Source organism: Callionymus lyra, chromosome 4, assembly GCF_982586985.1.
Source record: "Callionymus lyra chromosome 4, fCalLyr1.hap1.1, whole genome shotgun sequence".
Taxonomy (NCBI): Eukaryota; Metazoa; Chordata; class Actinopteri; order Syngnathiformes; family Callionymidae; genus Callionymus; species Callionymus lyra.
Genome location: NC_141821.1, coordinates 34,538,985 through 34,561,715, shown reverse-complemented (window position 1 = coordinate 34,561,715; position 22,731 = coordinate 34,538,985). Strand labels below are relative to the sequence as shown.

At 37.2% G+C, this 22,731-nt stretch overlaps 1 protein-coding gene across 1 annotated transcript; it reads right to left on the bottom strand.

Annotated features, from left to right (window-relative positions):
- Positions 1–17: 17 nt before the first annotated feature.
- ube3c (ubiquitin protein ligase E3C) lies at positions 18–22,731 on the bottom strand. The gene is made up of 24 exons (XM_087789977.1): positions 22,613–22,731; positions 22,048–22,157; positions 21,474–21,527; positions 21,277–21,351; positions 20,534–20,668; positions 20,257–20,372; positions 19,986–20,143; positions 19,719–19,872; positions 18,397–18,617; positions 18,171–18,325; positions 17,574–17,761; positions 14,738–14,824; positions 14,501–14,658; positions 13,275–13,501; positions 10,651–10,755; positions 10,478–10,565; positions 9,601–9,698; positions 8,770–8,902; positions 7,515–7,762; positions 4,898–5,110; positions 3,295–3,483; positions 3,161–3,227; positions 2,869–2,999; positions 18–786 (listed from the first exon to the last, which is right to left on the bottom strand). Exons 2-24 carry the CDS (start codon positions 22,111–22,113, stop codon positions 616–618), a joined length of 3,237 nt encoding a protein of 1,078 aa, XP_087646103.1. The 5' UTR covers positions 22,114–22,157; positions 22,613–22,731; the 3' UTR covers positions 18–615.

The window sequence follows — 22,731 nt, the reverse complement described above, 5'->3', positions numbered from 1 at the left end:
TTACAAAGGAAGCAAAGTGCAAAAAGAAAAGTGTGTTTATTGTTCTCATACGCTTTCCAACGCTTCATTTCACACCACCAACATGTCCTGGAGCAAACAAGGTATTAGATTTCAAACAGGAAAAAAAGAAAAAATACCTGTACAAATTATTGATAGGTTGTAAACATGTACATATTCACAAATCTAACACTTCCACCTAGCAACAAAACAAACAACACAAGGGATGGCATTTGCGCACTTTAGTATTAGCGATTGTGATTATTAAAATAAGCTTTCCAGAGTCACCTCAGAAATACATTACTGTGCCTTTCATCCTTTGAGTCGGTCATTTATTTTTCATCATCGTGAAATGTTGCCACTCAATCTTTGGTAAAAAATAACTGCCCAAGTATGTGCGATGACAAACAATAGCTTCCAGCATACATATTTATTCATTTGTCATTCTGAAAAAATGTCTTAACAATTAAATACTTAAAACTATTTTAAAAGGCTTCTCAACCCACTACTCACACACACACACACGTCAACACTAAATCAGTGCTTTATTTGCCCTTGTGGTCGTCTTGATTTTCCCCACCATGATCACAGATGCAGGCAGAGGTGCCATCACCCTGCTCAGCTCAGTTCAAATCCCGCAGAAGACTCTATGGCATACAGGAGTTTGTTCCTCATCTGTTTGTCATCGCAGAACTCTGGCAGCTTCAGCAGGTTCATGCAGGTGCTGGCTGTGGGTAGTCGCTCCAGGTCGGATCCACCGTTGTGGATGCAGAACGCTGGGTAGAGCTCCTGCACAGACCGGAAAGTCGAACAATGTGAGATTCTTAAGTGGTTTCAGAACTGGACTGGTGACCAAAATGCACTTTATTGGTGCTTTTACTCAGCTCAGATTTTAATCAGAATGATGAGAGAGAAATAGATCTATCAGGAATCAAGAATAGATTTTATACCAAACTCTGTACACAGTCAGAGCAGTTATAAAAGTTTATAAATGTTTTCTATTTTCTACCATTTTTTAAATTTAAATCTAGTTCTTTGATAAGGAGACGCCTCTACTTTTGCTCAGATCTCCACCTTCCAACCTACCATTCAATTGAAACTTGTCATTGCAAGATAAAAAAAAAAAAAAAAGATGTTATGAAATCCTATCTTGAAAACGCGACACGGTTAAAGATAGATAGATAAGCAGTGATTCGGCTCGTGGCAAGATGATCGCAACGTCCAAAGCAATCCGCGATTAGGCAATAAATGTCAAATCCTACGAGAGGATGAATGTTCGAAGAGAGACATTAGCGTTGGAGCTAATATGAGGGACGTATAAATTTAAGAAATCCGCCCGGTGCTTGAGAGGAACTGGATTGGAAGCTGGCCACAATTTGACCCTTGGTTATTTTAATGTTGTCTGTCAGGCTTCTTTTTTAAATCAAGCCCTCTGATGATGATAGCACCTCATCTGCAGACGGTGACCGTTTCCATCACGAGTTCATCCACCCGATTTTCCTTCCTGCTATTTTAAGTTAGCATCTACCGCCACATCAGCTCGATTAAATGGCTCTTCAGGGGCCCGCCTGTAATGACCCCATTTTTCTGACAATTACCGTATTAAACTATCGTTGCTTATTGAGAAAGTGTCATTAGCGCGGCTATCATTTAAGAAAAAAAAGGAGTTTCCATCATCTTTTTTAAATGGCTTCTCCTGACAGTGCTATTTCTCCTCTAATGAATCCTGGGCTGTTCCAAGACAGCTAATTAAGGCTTAGCTGGCTCGAGCTGAGAGGTGGGTCAGAGGCCACACCCCCCCACGAATTATCGCCCTGTCCGGCGCAGGAAAGAGACTAGCGGGAGGAAGGAATCATCTAGCGACCGGCCAAAGTCAAATTGATTAAAGAAGGAGGCGCTGCAACTCTTAAACATAAAGAGAATGTGATGCCAAGAACTTTAAAGAGTTTTTTTTTTTTAATCAGGTTTTAACTAATGGCAGCAATAAAGCACACTAAAACCAATCATAAGATGATTACGCAGTTAGACAGGAAGAAATGTCTTTAAACCGCCCACAACACTGTTGCTGTGTTTTTTTTCTCCATCCTTAACTCGTGAAGATTTCCATGAATCTATTGAAGCAGCTCTGGACTGAGACATCATTCCAGAAAGCAGCCCATAATGACGCATAACCAAGGAATGAACAAGGAAGAAAAACCCGTTGTTTGCTCTATAAGCCACAATATAAAAATGTTCTCTTGTGAACACAAGTCAAAAGTTCAACCTGCGACTGAGTACTGAATGGAATTGTTTGCCCAGACGAAGTTCAAACATACACACGCTTTATTTCACATATAGACATGTTCGCTACGAAAACACAGGATGTGGAAGAAAAACTTTGAAAGTCTGGGTCAATATGAGTCACTTTATTTACATACCAAAACCATTGCTCATAGTCTTTAGGAGACTTTACCCTCAAATTGTGAGGTCATGATTAATGAGCCAAAGACGCCTGATTAAATGCTGCAGTGGCAGATGAAAGCAGTGAGGAAGATAATCTATTCAATTGGTTTTGACAGTACAAATATCTACCTTGATCATTATCACCGTCCATGATATCACTGTTCAGTTGTATACTTCAAAATGGTTAGAATTGAATAAAAAAAGTCAAAATATTATTGTTTCTTGAATTAGCCATTAAAATTGCAGACTGTTTATTTGTAAAAACAAACCATTGGTTTAGTAAATGTGGCAATATTTACACCTTTACTACTGAAATTCCGAGATCATCGATTCAAGCTACATGGTCAACGTCAAATGTGAAAATATAAATTAGGAAATCCTTTTGAATAAACTGAACTGAACTGAAGAGGGAGCAGGAGTCGAACGAACCTTAAAGCCTAGAAGCGGAGGTCTGGAACAGCTTGTGACAAATCTCAGCAGCTTTCGTTTTTCCTCATCTGTGAATCCTTCGACGACTTCCCAAAACGTCATGATGACAGGGTGGGTTTCAGTGTAGCCACCTAGAAAAGATTTTGCATGAACTTAATCTATTTCTGTAACTAAACTTTAGTATTATATTGCTTCATATTTGTTCAAAATTTCCTTTTTTCTCGCAATATATTTTAATGGGCCTCAAAAATAATTCATAATGATAACTTTGTAAGGTGCACACTATTAGTACCTGAATAATTGGTGAACTTTTTGAGGTCATCCAGAGAAATTGGCACATGAGCTCCAGATATCAGCACCTATCAAGAAGATAAATCAAAATCAGACAAACGGAACAATGGTCAACGGCAGATGACTTCATACTACCTGGATCTCCTGCTGGTCGAACATGCGCAGCCACTCCAAGTTGACCACGTTAGCCAGGCCCTGCCTGAAGGCCAGGCAGTGAGGTCTGATCTGCTTGTTCAATCTGTAGTCTGCCACAAGATGGATGTATGCAATCCGGTTTGCTGTCGTTACAGGAATGTCCTTCCCTCCCGTCTTCAGTTCTACCACCTTGATAAATCAAAAATATGAAGATTTGTTTAAGCAATTACAATAATTCCAGCAGCAGCCATGACAGGTTGGACAGTTTTGACAAATGTATGGTACTACAAAGAGACGGTAAAATATTAGTTGTTGGAACTGTCACATTTCATAAATATCATGAAATGAGGTGTTTATTACTGGTTGAACAACATCACCACTTTTAAAGTACCAGAAAACACCATCTTAAAACTTTTAAATATATATATTTTGAGCTGAAAATATTTGCAATTGTAGCCAAGGATTTATATGTCGCTTCATTTTCATATAAACATACCAAGGGAAGAAATATAGATAAACATTATTTTTTATTTTTCTGTTAAAAAAGAAAATGCTGTGTACTTCCAAAGTTACAAAGAGAAACATAAATGGAAACAATTCCAGAATGACAACACGAGTCAAATGTACTCTGACGCAGTCCGACAAAAATGGCCTGATAAGATTCACAAAGGTATTTAACACAGTGCTATTGAACTTCTAATGTAAGTGGTTCCTCTCACTTTGCCCTGACAGGTAATCATTTCCTGCTTTTTTCACCCCCGCAGTGGATTCTGATTATGTGCTAATGTAAGAGAATTACTGTCGTTATCTTGCTTGCTTTGGTTATCTGCAGAGGGCAAATGCAGGGCAGACAGCTCCCGGGTGTGTGCCTAATCTCTCGCAAATTGTTTTCCCCATCGCGTTTGCAATGCCTTATTTGCGACCAGGAGGGCTACATTGTAACTCAGGCGTTTCAGGTGATGTTTGAGAAGAGCTAATAGGAGCCGTTTAGGTCCTGAGCAAACATGGGGTCTTGGAAGAGTGCTTGTCTAGGTACAGATATTCATCCTGCAGGTGGTCTCATCCGCTTTTTGCCTTGAAGCCAACAAGCTTAAAAGCACCAGTGAGGCGTGATCCGAGGTGTAATCTTAGGACGAGATAGTCAAGTGATCCAATGACTCCATCAACTTCAGCAGAGGAGGGGGAGACCGAAGTGACAGGTTTTGAAAGTGGTGCATTAGAGAGAAATAAATTATTAACTCCACAAAGAAGACACACACACAGAGTAGAGGGACGTTACTGAATGAAAGAAGGAGCTATATGAATGTACATCGGAGAAATGAACTGTTGAATATTGTTAATTCATTTCTATAAGTTCATTTATTTTAGTATATTTATTTCATTATTTATTTATTCATTTGTATTTATTATTAAATGTTCTGTTTGTGTGTGTGTGTGTGTGTGTGTGTGTGTGTGTGTGTGTGTGTATTGTATTGCATTGTTTGCTGCCAGCCCTGCAGAGACAATTGCATTGTACAGTACAAAAATGTTGTATTTTGACAATAAGATTCTATTCTGTTGTTCGCTCCGATTTAAGACCCAGCATCGCGATCATTCCGCTTACCTGGGCTTCTCCTAGATCATTGTTGACCACAGTAAAGTTGAGGCCGAGGTCCTCCACATCTTCTTCATAGCTCTTGAGGAATAGAAGATTACGGTACATCTCTGGGTCCAGCGAGGCAAGATGGTGAATGTCTACATCTGCACTTGTACCCAGCAGTTTGGACAGGAAGAAGCTGGCAAAGGGCAACTCCACAAGCATGTTTTCATACAGGGCCTGCGACAAAACATGAGCACAACAATTATTAGGGTCCAAATGAAACAATCTTGATATTGGTAGTTACATGATAAGAGTCCCATCAGCCTGATCAACCCAGAAGACAATTCCTCTAAAACACACAGGCTTTGTTTTCACTCCCTGCAAACTTTATAAATACCAATTTTCACCTTGAACTCCATTGCCATTAAGAACCACCAGCAGGCAGGTGAGTCATAAAACCTAAAGCTAATGTACTGGAATGGTCCGAAAAAGAGCCCGATGGAGACATTAAAATACAGAGGTCTTAATAAATGATAGCGTTAAAACCCTAACTGCATCAGCTAAATGGATTATAAATCTAGTGAATTTCCATAATGCATGCATCTTAAACACACATTCACTCTCACATACACATGCTCGCACATACACACACACATAAATCAAGGCTATTTTCTAAACACAGGTTAATTGAACAACTTCAAACATAGTGTGTTTTTATGCAACATAATCCACTTAGTATTTCTCTTGTGGCTGCTGCTCATTTCAGACCATATGCGCTCGTTGGCCCCTTGAAACCTATCAATAACACTTGCTGGGGAAAGCAAGCAGTAACTAGTCACGGAAAAAAAAATCCTGCCTTATTTTTTCAACGCCACTTACTTTATTTATGGGTGTTTATGGCCAGAAATTGTGCCAAAATGACTCTGGAAGGAATGAATTAATTATTACAGCCCAGGCCTTTTAATATAAGTGAGTGCAGTGGCAACGCAATTAAAGCAGATCGCAGCACCATCAGGTGGAATAAATGCCAACAACATTGCAGGTGCATTCTGTTAGCTGCCAAATAAAGTCTTTAATTTACAACATTAGGAATCAATAAAGTTATAATGCTTCAGAAACGCATCAGCATCAATCAGGGGTGCAAACATTGCACACCTCTAAGAGAGACTGCCAGTCGATGTAGATCGATGGAGGAAGCAAATAAGTGTAGCGTAGAGGAAAAAAAAGAGCGAGGCCACTGTTGATTAGGTTGGATATTTTGTACTAATGAGAGATGAACGAGGTACGCAGACCTCTCACTGTGGACATAACATATGAAGATTCATTGTTTGATAACAAAAAATCTATAAAGGTTGTCCAAGTCTAGCCAGTAAGTATGGAGGATAAAACGACAGAGCACAATAAGTTGTTTTATACTTCCACAATTTAGGCTCCAGCATCTCTGCATGTCAGCCGTGTGGACAAGTGAGGAAGAAGGATGAGGACTGGATTCTATTCTGTTGTTCAATCCCATTTCAGTGAGTACCTCTGGCGGGCCACTCCTGCCTGTAATACATCACCTCCACAACAATGGCACGCCTCGGACATTAATTAACATTATTAATCTCCTGTGTCCTTTGAGCCACAGCGTGCATAGTGCATGGTGGTGATGCAATCTCAATCCATATAAACGCTCGCCTTTTATCCCCGGCAATAACGGCACTAAACAAATATCAATACATCCCTTAAATGGCCACTCAAACGTCCATTTTTATGGAGAAAAGGAACTTAAGAAAGGGTTAATTCAAAGTCAAATTCAAATTATTTTCCCTTTCCTAATTGCCTGAACCATTAGCTCTGAGCTATGAAGAGCACAATATGTAAGGAGTATGAAGACAGCAGCAGAACTCGCTGATTGATCATTTGTCACTTGAGGAGAATATGGAGATGAAAAGGGACGGTATAGGAAAGGGGAGGCATAGGTTGTTCTGATAATTGAACCAGGTCTACTTTGGAAAGAATAGAATTTGGTGTTCTTGACTGTAAAACAGATCAAAATGCTATTACCACATGCTTTGAAGGCTTATTTATGCCCCGTCCGTGCGGCTTCACTGATTTAGTGCCAGTCAAATGCAATCGCTACACAAACAAGAGGTAGGAATCATCGGCTAATGGAAGCCCTAATTGAAAGGCGACCGCTTGTCATGAGGTAATTCGTCTCTGGAAGAGATGATAGTCACCCCCTTTGATAAACAATCACTAGCACATGCATTAAGGATGATTTAAAAACATTAGGCTCTAATAAATAGTCCCATCAGAGGAAGGAATGGACAGAAAAACAAATCAGTCAACAGCTTAAGAACCGGCCTAATTAAAACAGAGGCTTGCTTAAGTGCCAAGTTCAAGTGCTTACAGCAGTCCAAAAACATCTTGAAGAATTAGATGACGGCAGTTTTTCTGAACAGTGTCAGTTTTTGGAACCAAAGCATAAACAAAGTCAATATGTAAATAGACGGCAAGGGCAGTCGTGGTCCTAAAACTAAGAATTGCATGACTTAAAATAACTTATTTTGTTTAATGTATTGATTTGGCAATACTTTATAATGCTTATGCTTAACATTTTATTTTGTGTGTTAAAATTATTCTTTGTTTTCATAATCACCTTTCCAAGAATTCGGCCAAGAAAGTAGTAGTGTCTTGTGAAGGAGTCCCCGACCAGCATCTCTGCAGCAGGGCTGGGGTACAGCAGGCTGTCGTTGGTGGTCTTAAAGAAGCCCTGGTTTGGGTTGAAGCCTGACTTGAGAAGCTCATTGAGAAACTCTCGGAAAATTCCGCCTCCATCAATTCCTGCTTCATCGAGACCATGAGCGTTCAGCAGATGAACCCTTATTCGTTTCTTTAGGTCTGGTTCTGTAATCAGGAAGATTACATCAATTTGATATTAATTAAACAAAACAATTTCTTAAGGCAGAGAATGAGGATGAACAAATAGGGAACTAAATACAGAAATCAAAATTGCAGAAATCTATGCAAAAGAGGGGGCAGAGAAGAGAAAACCTTATGATTCACATAAATATAATTTCTTGCACATCTTTAATACACAAAATACACATTACTCTACATCAGGTCTTGAATAAACAATACTTTGTTATATACCTTATATATAAGATTATCAAAGTACAGATACAGAATCTTAACATTACAACTGAATTTTAATTCGCACTTTCAAAAATATATACATTTGTCTTAAACTTTAACATTAAATAAAATATATGCCTTTGGAAACACAAAATAAAATGACAAAAATTTTATAATCTGTATTAGACTTTATATTCATAGAAATAAAAAAGTATAATTTTAATAATATAACAAAAATGTATGGTGCTTTGAAAGAAAATGCAAGACAGCACTTTTATTACCTGCATGATTTTGAAAACAAATTCAGTAAAAGGTCAACGCTTAGAATAATTAATGTATAGTGATAAATCAAGGCAGCTATAACTTATAGACACATAAATGATATAGATCATGTCTTTAGTCTAGGTATGCTACTACTCTTTTTAATCAGATTGCCCTGCCACGGTACCCTTTCAAATTCAAACACAAAAGGAGGTGACTTAAAATAATTGATTCCACTTTTATGGGTTCCATTATAATAATCTGAGGTACAATTATGCTTTACTGAAATTCAATACTCTGCACAAGGAGAGTATCTAACCTTCATCTTAAACGATAACCTGAACCTTGATTCTCCATATTAAGATATCATAGAGCATAACAGCGGTTTTAGTAACAGTCGCCACATTTATTAAGGAATTCACATCCATTACACCTGCACTGTATATACCAATAAACTTCAACACACTTACAAACGCAAAAACGTACATTTCATTTGGATTAAATGGAGAAGAGCTTACCGTTCTCCGGTGAGAGTTTATCATAGGCGTCTTCATAGATGTAGTTGCGTCTGATGGTGACATTGATGCCATTAGGGAATGGGCCATCTCCCTGCACGTCCCGTTTGTCAGCAAAGATTAACCTCTGGAAGATCTATGGCACAAAGATCATTCCCAAGAAGGGTTACTTTCACTCAATTTTCCTAAGGGAATGTAGTATATTCAAAGAGGGAATGTCATGTCACAAAGTTTTTTCTCTGATCTACATTGAGAGCTAAAAAAACATTAACACCTCTGTTCTGATGAAACTTTTGTTTTTCACAAACGATTGCAATACTTTATGGAATTCTTTCACCATTTATCTTTTTTAATCTTTTATCTTTCAGTTTTTGAGTCTTCAAATATTATTCATAAATATAATGGTCTAGTTTTATTTCTTTCACATTTTTTGTGAAAATAATTTATTTCTAAATAAAATAAAAAGCACAACGATATGAGGCATCAAATGCATTACATTTCTCTTCCAAATGTCAATTATGACTTTGGCTTTTCACATCAGCAACACATTTATTACATTTTATAGTACAAAGACACAAAAAAAAATTATAATAAAAACTTTTAAAAGGAAAATGACTGATTCATAGGTTTTGCACAAATGAATTGTCCTGAATAGAGTCTGCATCCAGTGCACCGGCTGCAGAATAGTGTCAAAATTAATGTTAAAATTCCCAATTTCCAATCCAATCATTGCATCAATTCAAACTATCAATCTAAAGTTAAAAGAGTTTGATGTAAAATTATACATGAGATGAGGACTTATCCTCATATTCTAAAATGTAAGGTCATTCCTACCTTGACTCGCTCTTCAAACGGAACAACAAATGGAAGCTCTGTGAGGATGGCGAGATGTCTCTCTTCTGACACAGAGAGCTGCGGAGGCTCAAGACCGACTGCAGAAAAAACAAGGTTAATATATTGAATTGAATTATTTTCAAAAAATGTTAACTTTATTTTTTACATAAATAAATAAATATGTAAATAGTTGATCAATACTATTTAGATGAATATTATATGACATCCAAGATCATTGAAAAAGAAAATCATAAAGTTAACCTTTTTTCAACAGCTACAATGCTCCACGGAGAAACCGCAGTTAAATCAAATTAAACGTTAACTGCTGACCTCTAGCTTTGCGTCTGACGTTTCTTTCCTTTATACGTAGGCCAAATACGGACAAAACTAAAATAGCAACAATAGCTAAACCATTTCACCATGCCCACTCTGTGTCCACTGCAGCTCAATTATTCTGCACAATTAGTCAACCTGATCTGCATTTCCCCATCAGGTTTCCATCTTTGAGGAGAAATATGGCCCCTGAGTGGTCAATACGTTGCTCGTTTATCAGAAAGCGGCCTGTCCATTTAAGGAAATGAGAAAAGGCCGGGCAAACACATGCAGCAGATGTGGCCGACTTCATCAGGTACTTTCACACTAATTGAATTTATCCTGTAGAGCGTTTAAGTGACATTAGGGAGTTCACACACATAGTTAGCTGCTGGTTTTCACACCGCTTTTTCACAGGATTGAAAAAAGTAAAGCTGAATATCTATAATAAGACTTTTGTGCTTGAGCCAACATGGGGACGAACAAAAATGACAGCAAAGAAATCTTCATGAAATCCACCATTTTAAAGAATAGTCATAATTTTCGACTGACACATTGTACGTACCATCAAGATTCGACTGAAGTGGCCCAATCCTGCCCATCCTTCGCGATCGCCATACGTTTCTTGCAGACGGAACATACAACTGGGTGACCTGGAAAAAAAAAATTTAAGGAACATTAATTCTCAATAATATTCTCATTATTAATGTAATTCAAAAGCCATGAAAATGTCAAAACCTTGTCAGCTCGGATGTTGACCTCCCCTGAGAGCCAGTGACCTCTTGGACAGAAGGGCCGTCTTATGTCTCGAGCCTTTACCATCTTCACCAGGTTTGTAATAACCTGAAGAGAAATCAAACAAACAAACAATCATGGCATCAAAAAGACAAACCTATTTTGCATGTCACACAGCATGGTATCATTCAAGGTACGTGAATTAAATTGGCATGTTGTCAAAGCAAATGATCTTCTTCTTTGTTTCATAAAATTTTACGTTTGGATTTTTATGAAGAACATTGTCACTTAGCCCCATTGTTTTTAATGTAGTAAAATATGCTTAACTCTTGTGTTATCTCAGGTACAGTGTAACAGCAGGTCACCTTGACCCTGAGATAACACAAGGGTTAATAGAAATGTATTTTTACATTTAAAAAAAAAAAGGTTATTTTTCAAGAAGACATGACCAGTCAATATACATACAGTGGACCAATGTGAAAATAGTCATGATACAAATTTGAGTTACATCACCAAACACAGCTTGGAGAACATAATTAACAAAGAGGTTTTTATAAATGCGCTTGCAACAAGAGGAATGAAACTCACCTTTAATATAATATCTATCACTCCCCTAGACACCCAACAAAAATACTTTCCGAAGAGCACAGTAAAATGTAAACTACCTTTCATTCATATTTATTGCAAAAAGCATCAATTTGTTGTTGCAGTGACAGTAAAACGGCTCCACTGGCTTGCCACTGTCAGGCATCTGCTAAATCTGCACAAAGATTTGTGACGTGAACAGTTACATCTGCTATAACCATTTTACCCCGTTTGTCGAGGATAATATATTCAGCTGGATTGTCCGATCGAACAGTTCTTTCCCTAAAGCACGTCATTTTCATAGAACCTCGATCAATCTCAGCCAGTCTTTGAAAGGCACCGAGAGTCTGTAATAACGGCAAGTGCAAAATGTTGTAAAAAGAGTGTGACGATGGGTTTGGAGCAGATCTACCCCCTGACTCCACGAATGAATAAGCATTCCTTAATTAGCCCATCGGGTTAAGTGCAAGGCTTAATGGGCATTTCCAAAACTCCGGCGTGACACCGTTCTCTAAACATGGCCAAGAAGAAAGTTCCATTAGCAATATTAATACAAGCTTAGTTGATCATTTTCATTCAATTAACTTCTTTCAATTAAATAGATAGCTCGACAATAGAGGTGATAAAAGATGGGGAGGGACGGCAGGTGACACGAAGCAAACATTAACGTGTTAAGGGTCAGAAGCGTTAAACTGACAGTAAATCCTTCTGTTCAATTTGGAAAATGCATTTTCCCTGCTCCCCACTTCTTTAATGGGTCGTTGTAGCTGACAAAAGGCCTTTGAACAGATTTTTTATGAAATTTTCTAACATGGCTTTTCTCGGACAGGATTGTTATTCCTTTATTCACCCGTCTCCCTGACCGTGAAAGGAGGATCACTTCCGCACCATTTTAGAAGAAGCAAAAAGGGAAGGTTAAAATGAGAACAAGGGCAGGGAGAATAGAGTCGATGTATCCTGCCTCATTTGTCTGGGTAAATATCTAGCAGATGTGCTCCATCCATCAGATCACGCTGGGGCACCTCGCCTTAATCAGCTCATGCACAAATGCTTAAATTCCACTTAAAAAGGGAAAAGAACAGTTTCACTTCAATCAACATGTATTTTTTTTTAAGTTATACATTATGTAGCATCTAAATAGGACCAAATATGTTTTATTCATTGATTAACTGAAAGTCTAAAACCGTAATGAGAAATTATTTTCACAGTATTTCAATTTTCCTTCCGATTTTTTTATTATAGTAAAAACGAGGGTGATTTTATCAAATAAGAAAGATTATACAATTTGTATTACAAAATAGTTTTGACTACACTCTATATAAATATATTAATGGATACTACTCCGTTTTACAGAAATTGAGTAAACACTTTCTAGTCAAAACAGTACTGAGAAAGTGCATGCATTCTTATAAACACACAGCATACAATTAAATCAATGAAATTAAATTACAACACATTTGTCACCAGTCAAATTAAAGTTAATTTATTTAGGAGATACAATGATATGCTGTGATTAATAAAGTCATGTTTTTCTGTTTTTTGAGATGGTTGTGTGTCTTAGGCAAGGCTTATAAGGGCAAAATCTTAGTGTCATGTCATTAAATAACTGAGCAAATCTATCAATTGCTTGTAAAACGAAAATTGATTACAGTAGTCATGAAATATATTTTAACCATCGACATGCAGAAAATCCCCGCGATACACTGTTTTAGCTGCTAACATTTTCTTTTTTTTTTAACATGATGGGTCCAATGAACTGAATTTTATATATAAAATGTTTTCAAGTGAAAGTAATAAAATGATAAATACAATGCAGTCCAATACCCACTCCAACATAAGGTTAATATAAAATACATAAAACATGAATTTTAAACACTTACACAAGCTACTTGAAAGATGCTTGATTCAGAACTCACAAATATTTACTTTTTGAGTCAAGCAGTCTTTTGGCAAGTTAAATTTTGGAGTATTGAATAATTAAATGCAATTTGTTTTCATTGAGTGTATGTCTTCAGTTGCATTTTGAGGGGGGACCATCTTACCTTAAACAGCTGTACCCAGCGTTTCTGCTCAGCTTGAATTCGCTGCTGCACTTCAGTGTTTGTTTTGACGCCAACACTGCGAAAGGCAGCCATGTACTCTTCCCGATGTTCTGCTTTCGTTTCCGGATAGGCCAGTTTGATAATTCCTAGGCACGCGTCCCGCAGACAGCGAGACAGTGTCACGAGCTCGGACAGTGTGAAGGGCATCATGGAGGACTGTGTCTGACCTGTTGAGTGCGAGAATGGATTTAAGCGTCTATAGCAAATATTGATTTTCACATTTATCTGGCAGCCTGAGAGGGCTGCACCGCTGAAAACAAGCTACAATGACAATATATTATTTTTATCAGCACACTAAAGGGAAGAGATTGAAGCTAATAGATGGATAATCAAGTGCAGTAGAGGGTGTACTATTTCATAGATGATAATTGGGATTCCTTTAGGTTGTACTTAAACACAATATTATTATTTTTTTTATATTTGAGTATGCCTTGACGGAGCACACCAGCTCAACCATCAAGAGCATGTCTGGCTCAATGACAGAGAGACACAAACACATCTGCGACAACCTCTGATTAACAAGCCAAGCATTCTATTTTGGCTGAACTTTTCTTGTATGGCTCATTTTCTTTACTTTACCCCAGATATTAGAGAGATACTCAATACATCAACTGGAAATCAGTTTAACAAAACGTACTGATAAATACTTTTGCTCAGTATTGAAAAAGCAGACAATAATAGTTGGACCATACTTTTAGTTGGCATGTAGACAACAGCAGGCACATTTAACAACCAAAGGGAAGCTTGAAATGTTGAACAGATCAATCGACTTAAATACACATGACAACAGGTCACACATTCACTTTAAATAAAAAAAACGCTACTCAGGAGTTTTGTAAAACAACTTAATTCAACTCAATTAATTCAAACTTGATAAGCTAATAACTCTAGCCAGCTTTGTGTTTTAAGCACCGATTAGATGTTGCAGAATTTTGGTAGTTTAAGCAAATGGTATGAATGTGGTCTGAATGTAAACATGCAAAGTTTTAATGTCAAACCACCAATCTTTTTTATGTCTAAACGGCCATGCTTGACTTGAAATCTGATTATGAAGAATATGAAGCACAATCTGTTTATTAATTAAGGGTGGTCAAATCAGTCTGCATAATGTATTTAAAAACACATAAATAACTCTTGGAAAGATTTTAAAAATGTATACTCTTTACCATCAATTTCGCTTCCAAAAAACTCGCTGTCATGCACAGAGATCAGCGAGTGGCTAAAGAGTGAGCTGAAGAGGTAGAAGAGGGGAATGATGCGGTTGGAGTCTTCAAATGACATCGGAGAACCTCTGGAGATCAGTTGTAGCAGCGGAACCATGGACCTAACGGGAGTAAAGAAGAGGATAACGGATGATTAAAAGAAATTGTAGCCATAGAAATATAAGTTAGAAAGAATCTTACCCTGTGATCATTTTTGTCGTCATCGATGTTATCAGGTACCATAGGTGCTTCAGAAAACGAGCATTGAAAGCTAAACTATAAAGAAGCCTATAGGGATAAAAAAAGAACATTTATATTTTTTATACGTTAACAATAAACCTGCATTACAGCAGACATCTAGAACAGTAAGATGTAAAAAGAAAAATCTTAAAGGTCTTTTAGCCAAACTACCTACAGTGGTAACTTTTAAGAGAGGTGGTTTCTATAAACTAACATTTTCTTTATGGAATCTTCACAGCCCCTTAATACCTTGTGAAGACTGAGAAGAGATTAAATGAGCCATTAAGCTTTATTTAGGTGAGGCACCGTCCATTAGTAAACTAGTTGCGGGCAAGGATACCCTGCTCAGGTCATAAACAGCTGTCCTGCTTCCTGCTGGAGCCCCATTTAACTTAATAGCCAGCATGTAGACAATGGAGGAAAGAGGAGGAAGGGGAGACCCGTCCTGGACGTGACCGCTCAGCACGAGCATGTTTCCACACCACAGTGAATTACATGATAACGCAGAGGAGGGCCTGCATACCTCGTTTTAGTTGCTTTGCTCTCAACTGGCTGTGGCACCAAGGTGTGAAGCTACTCTTTGTTCAAGAGAGTGTATGTTTGTGTATGCTCCTAAATTGCATTGCCTTTCACACAGAGGGCGAGTGCAGGTGACAATAATGTTGAGTAGGAAAAGACAAAGTAACACAATAGGCACTTCTGAGGTTTACATCTACTAGTTTAACTTCTTGTCATAGCATTTTCTGACAAAAAATGCCTTATTGAGAGTAAAAAAACACAACGATTGGCACTATTATAACTTTTTTTCAGTGTGATAGAAGCAGTTTTTCCTTGCCAGAGTTATGGTTATTGCAAAATTATATGAATCAATAAAGGTAAATCTATTATACCAATTATAAATACGAAATCATAGATCTCCGCCTAGATTTTTTTTTTAAAACATGCAAAGACCTGCACAAAAATATTTCAAACTATAGAAAGAATGAATTAAATTATGCAGCTCTGGTCCTCTCAGGCCTATGTTCTTCGTGCATTAACATCAGCACCTATGGATAAATGTCTATGCATTATTTCAAAGAAAACCTCAGTTAAACAATATGCTTATTTTTGATGTTATTTAATTATTTTATTCTGTACTGCCGTCACAAAAAAAATGATATTCCCTATGACACAGACTATTTTGTGATTATTAATAAGTAAAATAAGAGAATAAAAATATTGTGGTATCAACTGAACGAGGAAATATTGAAACATATTTCATAAAAAATACATTTCAAGTGTTAGTTTCCCAAAGTCAATGTTAAAATTCATGTTTTAATCTACTTAATTCTACTCAAAGGTCCCCTAAATTGATATGACCCTTCAGGGAATTGTAGCGGACAATCCTCAGACTTGAAAAATGACCGATGCGGACCTCACCATCTGTCAGTGGTAAAGACTCAGGAGAGAAGTTAGCAGGAGTGCTGAGGACTCATAACAAGTGACGCGGGTGTTTGATTGAAATGGGAAACAAAGCACTAAATGCCAGCATACGTGCTGATTTACGGCTCAAAAGAACCCAAACCCCCATTTCAATCATGGAATGAACTGCTAATAAACAAAGTCAGGGCATCAAAGGGGCTGCATGTGTGTGTGAAAAACAGCTAGATGAATCATGCCGCGGATCATTTCATTTTGCAGTAAAGAAAATAAACACGTAAAGTATTCACCAGATGCTGGTCCCACTTGATACCATCAAAAAAACAAATGATTTTCTACCCATATAATATATTTCATGATCTCATGACAAGAAAAAAAAATTGAAGGGTGACACCTCATCTGTGTTTATTTTTATTATAGTAAAGTAAAGTGTTACATTTGTGAAACTAATCATTAAAACAACCAATGCCAATAAGCAAATTCAAATTTTAAAACAATATTAAACCAATACTTCAATAGTGATCAATGAGAAAATCTCATGTAGTTTATGAGAGATTTTACATATACATTTAAAAAGCAGTGTGCTTTGTTGGCTGGACAACTGGCCAGCCTCTTTTTAGCTATACGAATCGTAAATCAAGGCCAGGATGCAATTTGCTCCCCTTAGCCTCTTGTAAAGCTATCCCGTCCACTCCAACCGTAATTAATCTTTCCCAGTGAGCTAATTATTTTGTACAGATATCCAATAATGATGGAAGACGAAGGGCAGGATTTATGGTAAAAGCGTGGGGAAGGAGGATGCCGTAAAATTAAAGGGATTAGGGAGTATACTTTAAATTCTTTGAAATTCTCATCAAACATTTGATAGCACAATTACAAGCTGGACAGCACTCAAATACAGAAAATGTTGTTTCAAGCATACCACCGTCTAATCTTGAGCGATATCCACAGCATTGTAGCAAAACAGATAAGCTAATGTGACATGAATATGATTTTCTACCGACATTCCAAAGCACACATACAAATCAAATGGCTTTTACTCTTAATTAGCCGTAACAAGTTGCTCTTCAATGAAGAGTACTCTCAGATAACACAACGTCAGTCAAGGCAGCATCCACCTCCCCCTAGACAGCACCTCTTGACATCCTGGGCCTAATGTAATCAACCTTAGCAGGGGTAATTGTCCACATCCCGAGTTGACAGTTTCCCTGACATCCCCTCTTCCTTTGCCGGTAGTAAATGCAGATGGGTGCCGACCACAGATAACTGCCTCACTGTTATTCACATTACTGCTTACAGCGCACAAACACATAAACAGTGTTTCACTTTATTGTGGGAAGGCTGAATATTCAGGAATAATCTAAATGTTTCTTCTTACCTGACTTTTGGCACCATGAGACGATGCTGAACCATGAGTGTGTGACAAATGGATGCCATCATAGTGAAAACCCCTTCACTGGCAGAATCCCTCCAAACCAAGTGAAGCAGAGTGTTGGTTTGCTGTTTGGTATCCAGTTTTCGGACGCATTCCTCCGTCACTAGCTGTACAGAAATCCGACGGTCTTCCTTTAAACAGAAAAAGTGCACAACATCATGAAAAGTTTATCAAGGGTGACTCTATACTCTTACCTCAAAACCATGATAAGTTATTACAGGTTCAGTATAACATATTAAAGTAGGATATATTCCAATTTTAGAACAAGACTATTAAAACATTTCATATTAAATATTATTTAATGATGCCCAGAGGAAGACTAAAACTAGGTGAAATTGTTTCACAATAGATTACAGTATAATATGGCCAGATCACCGTGGCAAACTTTTTTTTTTTAATCAAACAATGAATCTTAAACTTGAAGAACCATGATGAACGCCTTTGGGGCAAGGACTATAGATAATACTCACAAAAAAATATTAATTACTTGGGCAGTTATTACTTTACTAACAGAAAGATCATTTGTATAAATGTGGTTACCTGCATGTTACTAGACTGAATGTTATGAATGTCGTCTTCATCCTCTGAGTCGCTGCCCACACCTGTTCTACTGTAGCTCTCAGAAACTGGCAGCATTGGCAACAATGTTTGCAAAGCATGCAAATACAACAGCAGACCCTCCTCTGATAGTGAGCCTATGAAGACACATGCTTAAGATTAGCCATTTTAAACATACATTAAGAATACCCACCTAAACAATACCTACCTAAACAATTTTCTCCTGCAGACAGGACAAAGTAAAAGAGCCATGGTGCTTGAATTTGTGCTACTGAAGAGGTGCCTATGGTGGTCTGAAGGGAGCTCAGGAAGGCCTCAAATGGGAAGGAAAGATGTGGGTCCGAGAGGGCCGGGATGAAAAAGTGAAAGATCTGTTCTGTAAACGGTGCTGAGATGAATTCCTCGGTGAAGGCTGCAAATACAAACTGCCTAAAGAATATAAAAGAGACGCAAGATAAATAATCAAATAAGGTAAATATACCATTTCAATTAACAGCATCAACTGATTTTATGGTCTTCTCCAGCCATTGTTCAAGTTTTTCAATATTAACTTGCCAAACAAAGTTAGTTTGTGGATCAACATCTGGTGAGCCAAGTCAGATAATTAGCCGTCCGTCAATGTTTACAAAGCTTGTCAACTCTCGCCCCTGCAACAAGAATAACACGTTTTCCCAAGAATGTCTCAAACAAAGTGCTAATGTCCCCATATTCTGGTATTTGGCAACAGGCATGTCTGGAGACTCTTTACAGCTTGTTGTAAATTGGTCAACAGAACAATTACTGCTTGAACAGTGACACTAGTGCATTTGGAATGTTAACTTTTTCTAATTGCTTAATATTGAAAACTATCTAAAAAAAAACAAGTAGAGATAGCCATAAAATATAGCTACAATTTAATCTAAATTTTGTAATATTTAAAATTGTATTGCAGGAAGTCCTATGCCCTCACTTGTGCTCACTTTCACATGATCCACCTCCCTCCTAAAACCTTCATTAAGAAATCAGTAGTCTACAGGCTAATTTTCAAAGCAATTTAGTCAAGCGGATAGGAAGTCTATAAGACATTAGAATCAACAAGACACAGATACACACAGACAGAAAAACAATTTTAGCGATTATTTGTTATACAACTCTATTAGCATGTCACTGAAAACACAGATTCTAGTGCAAATTTTATTACAGTGTAAAATATTGGATCATGCAAAAGGCCTTAAAAACATAAATAGCTGTGGGACAGCCTGTTAAAATCAATGAAATATGGTCACAATTGTTTCCAAACCAAAGATCATAAAAGTGCCATAATAAAAATTGGCCCTTCTCTGTCAGGCTCAGACTAGGATATAACACAATGAAATTAAACGTTTATATATAATGACTGTTGCAAATAACCCAGAATAACAACAAAAAATGTAAAATGTTCATACAAATAATTTATCATCTTTTTTTTTTACTAGGGCAAGGTTTTGCTTATGTAACACAATTATTTTAACACAGCAGTAAATACAGACATGTATTGCATGAAAGCCATACCTTGCGCCTGTTGTGCATGAGGAGTAAGTAAAGTGCAAAGGTTTCAGGATGTTCTCCAACAAGGTGTTTGCCATTGGAATAGAGGGGGCATCTGTGTACTCCAAACTGGAAGGGAGTCTGTGATTTACCATGACATACAACGACCGGTAGTATCCTAAAAAAATAACAGGTTAAAATCAAAAAAGGTTTGACACAAATGATGGGATATACATCAACAAAATAATCTTTAGAATTATATTCTTAAACTTAAAAGACCTAAAAACCTACCTTTCTGTACCACGTAATGCAAAATCTGCTCAAGTAATGAAGCTACATTGTTTGGATCTGAAATAACATGACAATATGTCTTCTCTGAAGAAAATATTTCTAACATCCGCAAAGGAACTGCCACGTTGAAGCCGTCATCGTTGCAGTTCTGCAGAAGCCTGTAACACAGTGTAAAGAAATTAAATGTGATAAGCCTGTGTCCCTCAATGACATTAGTATGTGTATTGTATGAGCAGAAAGTAATCATTCAATTAATACAAGTGTTTTTTACCTGCAGCAAAAGCCCAGGATCCTTCTGATTTGAAACATACATGTCTCTTTCTGTGGACCCACCAAGAGCTTCACAAATTGGGTATTGTATTTCACCATGTTCTGGCACAGCCATATCTTTTCAAACATGGAATGACAACGTATTAATGAATGCACTAGCTGTTTACAAAAACGTTACTCTATGTAGGAAAGTTTTGTGTGTTGCGTTTTGTTATACAATAGCATTCAACTTCTCCTTAGATCAGCAATATAGTACAGATACTAATTACAATTCTTACCAAACGCATTGTGTCCACACTCTGTCTGTAGAAAAATATAAGTTGCCTTGATAAGAGGCTGAGTGCTGGACCATCCAAGACATGTTGAGAGGCTTGGCTTACACGCTCATCAAACCTCGCTCTCTGCCAGGAGTACTACAAGACAAAAACATAATGAGACTTTTTTTAAATACTTTTTAGTGTCATCTCAAAATAAACTAGAAAACACAGAGACAGGACATACATCTGCCTAGGAACTGGTACCCGTGGCTTATTAAGACAGCATATAGAATATAAATTCAATGAAACAAGAGTGTGCCAAGTTCCCAAGGTAGGAATCAAAAGTAACACTGAGTGAAAACATGCAACCACAAGTATCTGCTCCACTGCATGCTATAGTCATCAAATGTCCACTAAGTTTTACCAACATTAACAATGTCGGATGAACTGTAAAATCAGATTTTAATCAACAATCACGTGGAGGTTCATTTATGTTGGTGATTTGTTTGTATGCTTTGTTTTATACATTCAAAGTTTAAATTTCTAGTTCAGAACAGAGCTGGGTGTTTAAGAACCAGAGGTGAAACCCTATCACGCAAGTGATGAAACCTTAACAACTTTCCTAAAGCCAGAAGAAACTGCAGCACACTAACAAATGTAAATCACATGTCATCAAATTTCCTTTAACACTTACTAGTCATGCAGTTTAATAGAAAACGAGAATAATGGAAATAAATCAGCTGCCAACACTAAAGAAATCATACCTGCCGTTTTAAGTCCTGGTATCCCCGTATGTATGACTGGATAATGATAGCATTCTTCAGTCGTTTTCTTTCATCCTGTGAAATAAAGAAAATACAAATAAATGGGACGTTTGCTTTATTTAGGTCACCAAATCTTTTACATTATCTAAAATACCTGAAATTCATATGGATTAAAGAGAATAACGTTGTTTTAATACCTCTCTTTTTCTTCTTTCTTCCTGTGTGCGATGCAACAGAGAAGCCTTCTCCTCCTGAAAAAAAAATAATTTAGAAGTCCATGACATTTAAATAGGGTAAAGATATTTTTGTTTCCCTTCAGATGGAATTAGTCTTATTTAATTAAATACGAGAGGCTTTTTGGAGAAAAAAATGTTGTGACCGGATATTGCTTTAATATTCAAAAGCTATAACATCCCACATCTGTCAGCACATACTTGACACAATGTTTTCAGGCACACTTTCATTTATAATTCTCCACTTTCCGAGAAGTTACAACATTTCATTCCTAAGAATCGATAGGTGTTGTACAGCAGCTACAGTGAAAAATCTCTGTGAGCTGATGTGCCTTCTATTTGGGGATTTAATTTAGTAACTATCCATTAAATATGAAGGTTAATATTTGATTAATCTTCAACACAACTTCTGGGTAATTATGCCATGATACATATGATAAATGCTACCGTGATACCATTACAGACAACTTCTGTGGCATTTACTGTATTCTTAAGTTAAGGTTTTTTCCACACAAACATATCATCTATCAATAGTTACCTTTTTACTTGCTCCTCCAAGTGACACCTTGGGTCTTGTCTTGAACTCTCCTTCAAAGCTAAACATTTTCAGTTCCTTTCCATTGACCGGTTTCGAAATGATCACCAAGCCTGAATATCAAAGGAAAAGACAACGTCTTAAAATGGGAAATAAATGGTTCTGACAACATAACGAAACAGCGGCTCTAAATCTACAGCAGTCATGCGTATGGATGCAGAGCACGCTTTAATGCGATGTATTATTGTGAAGTAGCAACACAATACAACGTGTATTAGCTTCATTTAGTTAGTAACAATGGTTAGCTTGTCGGTTGTCTAAGCTAGCTTGTGACTCAGCAAATGTCAGTCGCAAAACAATGTCGTTCGTTGTTTATAAATCAAAATATCAGCGTGACACAAACATGGGTTTGTATTTATAGAGAATTCAATCTTAAATAGCTCAGAGTCACAAGATTGTGAACATTTTAATAGTGTTAGCACTGTAGCATGTTAGCAGGGAAGCGTAGCAGTTAGACGGGCTAACTTATCATTTCTCCACCAAACCAAAAAACCGTACAATCGTTTACCTTTGAATTTTGAAAATAGCCGTAAACGTGCGTAATTTGTTGGTGATTATGATTAATTCCAACTGGGAAATGGTATTTTCCTCCTCTCTCCAAAAGTCAAAACAACAGAGAACAGTCAA

Coding starts and splice junctions, on each gene's coding strand:
- ube3c (XM_087789977.1), bottom strand. CDS start 22,113: ATGTTTAGCTTTGAAGGAGAGTTCAAGACAAGACCCAAGGTGTCACTT. Junction 20,373..20,533: donor GTGTGGACACAATGCGTTTG/GTAAGAATTGTA, acceptor ATGTTTGAAAAG/ATATGGCTGTGCCAGAACAT. Junction 20,144..20,256: donor ATCCTGGGCTTTTGCTGCAG/GTAAAAAACACT, acceptor ACTGTGTTACAG/GCTTCTGCAGAACTGCAACG.